The sequence below is a fragment of the Vigna unguiculata genome, chromosome 4 (assembly GCF_037176805.1).
Source record: "Vigna unguiculata cultivar grain cowpea cultivar isolate G323 ecotype 2 chromosome 4, ASM3717680v1, whole genome shotgun sequence".
Lineage (NCBI taxonomy): Eukaryota > Viridiplantae > Streptophyta > Magnoliopsida > Fabales > Fabaceae > Vigna > Vigna unguiculata.
Window position 1 is genome coordinate 1,824,343 of NC_140795.1, and position 8,525 is coordinate 1,832,867.

The 8,525-nt window shown below is 27.3% G+C and overlaps 1 protein-coding gene across 1 annotated transcript; it reads left to right on the forward strand.

The window, feature by feature from the left end:
* The first annotated feature begins 1,565 nt into the window (after positions 1–1,565).
* Positions 1,566–5,102, forward strand: LOC114180985 (cytochrome P450 CYP736A12-like). The gene is made up of 2 exons (XM_028067292.2): positions 1,566–2,244; positions 4,233–5,102. The coding sequence occupies exons 1-2, from the start codon at positions 1,573–1,575 to the stop codon at positions 5,055–5,057; spliced, it is 1,497 nt and encodes a 498-aa protein (XP_027923093.1). The 5' UTR covers positions 1,566–1,572; the 3' UTR covers positions 5,058–5,102.
* The last annotated feature ends 3,423 nt before the right edge of the window (positions 5,103–8,525 follow it).

Below are 8,525 nucleotides of genomic sequence, written 5' to 3' on the forward strand. Positions count from 1 at the left end.
TTTGGTTAGAATGATTATATCCATTCATTTTCTAAATTTGAGAATCATAATATATCAAAATTTAAGATAAAAATGAATTTTAATTTCACATCCAAATTTAAGAACTAAATCCATATACATAACCCTATATTTGTTAGTCTGACTTGTAATTATTTCTTGTGTATCCTTTTTAGGATGACAAAAACACTCATATTCGTGGGTATCTGTAGATAAAATTCGTGATAGATAGTTGATACCTCAGGTATGTATTACTTCTGGGTAGTGGGTATCATAGTACCCGTACCCATAAAATGTTAAAATTAAAATTTAATTTATATTTTATTAGTTAATTTAATTAAAATTAAATTTTAATTTATATTTTATTAGGTTAAATTTAATTAAAGTTAAAATTAATTTACATTTAATTTAATTTAATTTAAGTTAAGTTATATTTATATTTTTTATAATTTTATTTTAAAGTTTTATAACTTTTTTAAATATTCGCATATATTAACGGATACTCGCAAATTTTTTAAAATCCGCAACGGATAATTGGTACTTATAGATATCTATTGTCTCCGAATAGTTGATATACCTATTTATAAACATGTCAAGTGCACATATCATACTATCTGTATCCACATATATCTATTACTTCCAAAATTTAAAATTAAAATTTAATTTATAATTTATAAAGTTAAATTTAAGTTATATTTTATTAGTTTAAATTTAAGTACAATTAAAATTTAATTTATATTATATTACATTATCTTTTATAATTTTATTTAAAGTTTTATAAAAATAAGTTTTTTAAATATGTGCAAATATTTATGGATGTTCGTAAATTTTTTAAAATTTACATATATATATATATATATATATATATATATATTTCTTAAATAGATATATGACGAATAACAAAATTGATAACGAGTAAAATAATTTTTGTCGCGAATCTGACAATGAATTGATCCGACCGGTTAACATCCCTTATTTTTCTTACTACTTGTGTTTCAAGACCGGTGTAGCTGCCGACCACACTGAAATAAGAAATTTGCAACTAACTTTTGAAAATAATAGAAGAAATTAATTGTTTATATTTTTAATTTTCTTTTCTAAAAGTAGATAAACTGATGATACTTGTCCTTGTTAAACAATATAAGTGTAAATTACTTGCATGTATACACATTGTTTTATCTATCTGTTTATTCATATACAACTAAAACTAGTGACTCAACTATTTTTTTAAATGCTCTCTTAACTTATTTCTATTATAAATTAATATATGTAATAAAAATTCAGAAATATTCTTCCTCTTTTAACTTTTCTTCAAATGTATATTCTCAATCCGTTTTTTGTCTTTCCTTCTTCAAAAATACATTTTATATGCATTACTAAACTTTTCTTCAAATGTATATTCTTCAAATACCCTTTATAATTCAATTCTATAGCAATTTCAATATATATATATATATATATATATATATATATATATATATATATTTCTTTTCTATTTTCACATCAAATATCAGTGTGGTCTATAAATACCCTAAAGTCATATCTTACTTCTCATAAAACTATCCAGATCTAGAAATGTTGCTTCAAGCACTAGCTATCCTCTCCATCACACTCTCATTCATTGTTTTTGTGTTCTTCCGAAAAAAACATCATGGGAGAACTGCACCAGGTCCTAAACCCTTGCCAATTATAGGTAACCTTCACATGCTAGGAAAACTCCCACATCGAAGCCTTCAATCCCTTGCCACAAAATATGGTCCCATAATGTCCTTAAAGCTGGGGCAGGTCCCAGCCATAGTGGTTTCTTCCCCCGAAACTGCAGAGCTGTTCCTGAAAACCCATGACATTGTTTTTGCCAGCAGACCCAAAACCCAAGCCACCGAATTTCTTTCTTATGGCAGCAAAGGTTTGGCCTTTTCTGAGTACAGTGCATACTGGCGCAACATGAGGAAAGTGTGCACTCTGCAGCTTCTGAGTGCCTCAAAGGTTGAAATGTTTGCTCCTCTGAGGAGAGAAGAGTTGGGAATGCTGGTGAAGTCGCTGAAAAATTGTGCAGAATCAGGTGAAGTCGTGGATCTGAGTCATTTGCTGGGGGAGCTGATGGAGAACATCGTCTTCAAAATGGTGTTGGGACGTGCCAAAGATGACAGATTTGACATGAAATTGCTGACTCACGAGGTGATGAACTTGCTTGGAGCTTTCAATCTTGCAGATTACATGCCCTGGGTAGGGGTGTTTGATCCTCAGGTATCAAATTCAATTATAGATATTTTGCAGCTATAACTTGTTAGTATATGCACTCACACTACATCAATTTTCATAACATATATGATAAAGTGGTGCAATATAATATATACAGCTCAATTAATTTGTAGAAACCTATAAGAAAATAAAAATAAAATTTGATAGGATAACGAGATTTTAACTATTAAATTTTGATAATTATTTTTTTATAATTTGATGTTTGATCTTTTAAATAATTTTAAAATATGAAAAATGAATAAATGAAAAAAATGGACAGCTACTATCTTATAATAGAAAATTGTCAAAATTTAATTATAAAAGGGTTAAATATGTTTTTTCTTCTTTAATTTTCAATGAATTTTGAAATTAGTCCGTTTCAAAATTTTGGATCAATTTAGTCATTCATTTTTCAAAACTTTGGATCAATTCAATTTAGTCCTTTTAATCAAATTTTGTTTAGTTTATTTGACATTTCAAGCACATTTCATAATAATATTTAACTTAACATTAAAGCAAAAATGTGTCAAATAATGTAAACAACTCAAATATAATCTCGAAATGTGTACGAAATATAAATAAACTTAACAAAATTTGATTAAAAAGACTAAATTCATATATTTCAAAAAGTAAAGAACTAAATTAATTCAAAATTTTAAAATAGATTAATTTTAAAATTTTCTTAAAAGTTAAGATAGGGGAAAAAACATATTTATCTCTTTGAAAAATCATTTTCCATTTTGGTATGAGAAGTGATAATTATACATCAGTAGGAGAAAACAACTTATGAGGATTTGTTTTCTGGTGGATACGGATGATGAGACACAACTCATGAGGATTTGTTTTCTGGTGGATACGGATGATGAGTCACTATCAATCCTCCAACAATTACTAACAAGCACTACAAATACATATATCTTTTTTTTTTTTCAAATTATAATTTTCATTAATGTCCTTGTCATCGATCGATTATGGACCACGAAAGAAAAAAGTTCAACCTTATAATTATAAAACAAAAGTTTTACTTTTATAAAACAAAATATATTTACTTCCCAAATAAATTTATATCGGACAATGTCATTAAAGGAATATTTTATTACAATAAATAAAAAATAAAAAGCAAAAGAAAAAAAAAACATAAAAGACCACAATCAATCTATAATAAAATCACACAGCAAAACAAAAACAATTATATAAAAATTAAGTAAAAATATGGATAGATGACACTAAACCCTTCATTGTCTTGATGAAAATTATTTTATACTTTGAATTTCATGTCTATTTCAAAAAAGGGTTTTTAAAACTCATTGTATTTTTTATAAATCTATATTTAAAAAAATTTAGTATTAATTTTCTTTAATTTATCTTTAAGTTTTTTTTAGTTTGAATTCAGTTATCATTCTCCTGAATATTAAAATAATTTTTATCATCATGCATGTTGACCTATTTAAAAGCTAAGTTCAATTATTTTATAAGACGAACTTCTGAACTTCTTTGGACGTGAAAGAATTATGAAAATGACATCTTTTAAAAAAAATCATATGAACCAATGACATATATATTCTTAATAAAAAAAATTCATTCTCAACATAAATATTTTCATGATTAATTATTATTGACTTTGTTTGTTCCATAATAGATTAAATCACGTAGTGCACCACATTAAAAATTTTATTAGAATATATTTTAATATATATTATTAGAATATATTAATCGGTGCAGTGAGAATTTTTTTGTGTGCATTTTAATCCAAACTTCTAAACCTTTTCATTTATTATATTTATCATTTATGCTTGTTACCATAAGATATTAAACTTTGGTATAAATCATGATTAACTCACACCTATCTTTAATATTTTTATACTCAACTTTACAACTATATAATAATTGTTTAATTATACTATAATATTTTATTAAGAAAAATGGAGGTATTATGTTCAATAAACAATGATGTTAAGGTTTATTTATCCCTTGTACATGCAACTATTATGCAGGGAAGAACAAAAAGATTAAAGAAAGCAGCAAAGTCATTTGATGAGTTTCTGGAGCAAATAATTCAAGAACATGAAAGTAATCCATACGATGAAGATAAAAATCACAACATGGACTTTGTGGATATTTTGTTGTCACTCATGCACCAACCCAATGATCTTCAAAACCACCAATATGTCATTGATAGAACAAATGTGAAAGCTATATTATTTGACATGATCACTGCAACATTTGACACCTCTTCCACAACAGTAGAATGGGCTATGTCACAACTCTTAAGACAACCATGTGAGATGAAGAAACTTCAACAAGAGCTACAACATGTGGTTGGAATGAATAGACACGTGGAGGAAAAGGACTTGGAAAAGTTGTCTTATTTGAACATGGTGGTGAAGGAAACACTAAGGTTACACCCGGTTGGACCTTTGCTAGTACCTCATGAGTGCAGAGAAGATGTTACTATTGATGGTTATTTCATAAGGAAAAGATCAAGGGTTATAATAAATGCTTGGGCTATAGGGCGAGATCCTAAAGTTTGGGAAATGGCCGAAATTTTCAATCCTACAAGGTTTGAGAATAACAACATAGACATTCGTGGAAAGGACTTTCGAATTATACCATTTGGGTCAGGTCGAAGAGGGTGCCCTGGGATTCATTTGGGTTTAACCATGGTTAGTCTTATTTTGGCTGAATTGGTGCATTGTTTTGACTGGGTGCTTCCGTTGGGCATGTCTTGTGATGAGTTAGACATGGAAGAGATATTTGGACTCACCGTACCAAGAAAGAAGCATTTGTTAATTAGACCAATTTATCGATTAGCTGTTTAGTTTAAGATAGGATAATTGTGCAAAGATATTTGTCATTGATTTCAATTTCAATTCCAGTTTAAAACATGTGGCACATTTAACAACATGTTAAAATAATTTGAATAATCATTTTGATTTTGGATTTAAGTGATCAAGTGTTTTATCACTTCAATTAATGGTTTAAGTCTAAACTATTTTTGTTTTTGAAATAGCAATACTTGTATTTTATATTGATGACATTTTTTTTGTCTGTTACACAGTTAAGGAATCATTTTGGAACTTAAAGTAAGTTAAAATTTGTATAGTAAATAGAATTAAATATGTTTAGTTCCTTAACTTTCACATGAGATTAAATTTCGTCTCAGTCTCAAATTGAATCATTTTCATTAGAAACTTTATTAATAAATGAATTTAGTCATTGTGACCCAATGACATTAAAGATTTATTGATGTGGCAAACAACATTGTTTCGTGCATATGTCCACGTGTTGATATATGTGTTCACATCAACACACTTTGATATATAGTAACACCATTTGTCACGTTAACAAATTTTTAATGTTGTTTGGTTATGAAAATTAAATTCATTTATTAATAAAGTTTCATAGTAAAAGTGATTGATAGTTTAGGACATGGATGAAATCTAATTTCACAAAAATTAATGGAAAGAAAAATTTTATTTTGTTTCTTGTAAAGTTTCATATATTTCTTAAATTATTTTCTCTTTCTTTTATATCTCTTAAATTATTTTCTCATTCTTTTATATCTCTTAAATTATTTTCTCTTTCTTTTATATTGTTATATATTTTAAATGGTTTTACTACATTTAATTGTCTATAATATTAATATAAAAATTAATTTTATAATTAACTAACAATATAAATTTGACGTCAGAATTTGAAAAAATCAATGTAAAAAATGATGTTGATCCCCATTGCAACAGACATCTAAATTGAATTTGAAGTTGGTCTTCTATTAAATAGACATTAATTGACATTGACTCCTCTATAACTGACGTTAAAAGGCTTTATAATGTTAACTACAATCCCATTCGACATCAAACTCGTTTTAAAAGCATGAGAACTGATGAATCAATCCCTTTTTATGATGGGGGATGATAGTCCAAATGTAAATATTCTACGAGATATACTGTTGACCTATTCATTTTACAACTTTGATCTTGGTTGAACTTAATTTTAATTGTTGTGAATATTATATATCTTGATTACAAAAATTTTGATCTTATTCTTTTTGGAAGTTTAGTCCTCATTTTTCCTTAAACAGCATGGACATGTATCTTAATGGCTATTATGTTCTTGAACCATGTCTATCTTGAAACCATGAGTCGTTATGCATCTTGTAGTTTTCATATGCCGTCTTAGCCATTTCCTCCTCTTGTTAAATTAAACAAATTATATGTTATGTATTCATTACAACAAGGAAGAGTATCTTTCTGGCTATTGAACCATTTATATTTTGAAACCTTGAATCATTAAGCCTCATTATATTATTTCACTTTAATATTTTTTTTTATGTTTCAAATTCTTTCAAATCGCACTTATATTATCGATTTTTTACTATAATATTTTTCTTTTATTATTTGAGGAAGCTGGTGTTGCAAATGAGTTTGAGTCTCCTTTTAAGTACAAGAGGATCATTTGGTGCTGGTAACATTTAGGGTGTATATGATGTTTTTTAAGATGAAATTTATTTAGTCTATTATGGATTTTTGAGTTATTATGGATTAAGTTGTAATTATGTCTCATTTTTAAATTAATTTTATGTTACTATGGTGATTTTGAGAATGAAATATTTCAATGATATATATATTTGAGCACTTTGGTAAATGTTTGTTATATCTTTTGTCACAATTAAACTATTTGAACGGAGTTTATAAATACATATTGTTGACAAAAACATATAAACACCTCAAATGGTGAAATACATTCTCAGGTACAAAAGTTTCTAATTACTAAGATATTATTGTATTCAGGATATTAGAAATAACGTAAGGAAATTAAAATAGTAAACCCACAAAAATAAATAATATGAAAGAGGGAGGTTAAAACCTCTGCAATATATCATCAAATTGAATAGGGTATTAACCCCCACAAAAAAGTGGAGGTTTTAAAATCCTGTAGTAATATAATTGTAAATAAAGGAAGTTTCCAACCTCTAAAAAATACTAGTCACCAATATAAGATGTTAAAACCCTCTACAAAAAAACCTCTGCAACATAAATTTGATACTAGAGGTCGTAAAAAACCTTCGCAAATTGAAATAGAAACCTCTGCAAAATATCCTTTTTTTGTTGACCTTAAACTTTACAAATGAATGAATGTAGTTATTTTATTAAACCAATGTCGTTTGTTTCTTTTACATATTAACGATGTTTCAAGTTACACTAATATAGAAAAAAATTCGGAATCGCCTAATAGGTTTTGGTTTAAAAAAAATCCAAAACAATGTGACACTTTTGAAATTATTTGTAGTGCTATAGGCTTCGGTTTTAAAAATAACTGAAGCTTATTCTTCTGTCTAAGGTTAAATTTTTAGAAAAATTACTTATCTGCCACAACGTTGCGCCAATGTCTCCATTGCAACTGTGAAGCTCTTCTGCCAATTTTAAAAGCTAGTTCTCCATTGTTGGTCTCCTTTCCACATGAAGCTCTTCTCCATTGTGAAACATCTTGTTCTTGTCTCCTCTTTTGACGAAGTATCTTGTTCTCCTGTCTTTTCCATTTCCATTCTTGGCCGCCACAAACCATCTTGTTTTCCTCTTTCTCGCATATGTTTTGGTCTATTTAATGTTTATTTGTAATGTAAAGACACGCAGTGACATGTTTTAATGGTTTTCTTCATATGTTCGTTAAGTATCTCACATTTGTTTTGGTTTGTTTAATGTTTAATTATTATTTTTTATGTCAAATATAGGCTTTGATCCAAGCCTATCTTCGAAGAATATGATTCGAAGAATATTGACATTGTTAATTTGGAAAGCATTCTTCAAAATAACATCACATTACTATATTTGTTGTATTCAGATACTTGTATTTGAAAATTTGACATTGTTAAACCTAGACACGAATATTGTATTTTAAATTATTTGCTTTAATAACTACTTAGATATTATATAAATTCTCTACAATGATAAACTTTAATGTTTAAGTTTGCATAAGTGTTCCAGAAAAAAAGTGGCCATTAAAGTTGATAAGCATATTACATAGGAATATATCTGTAGGTACGTTAGTTACGACTAGTTTACCTACAAATTTTTGTTTGTAGGTAAAACTATCTTACCTATGGATTTTTGTTGTACGTAATATGTTTTTTCTTGTAGTGTTCGGTTAAGAACCAAAATTTAAAGCTTCTATTTTTTACCTCATCTTGATATGCTTTGATTGTAGAATCAAAGTAGAACCCTGAAAATAACCAATTCCAAACATCTTTTCTATACTAATGTTAACATTTGAGATGTCTATATCATTTG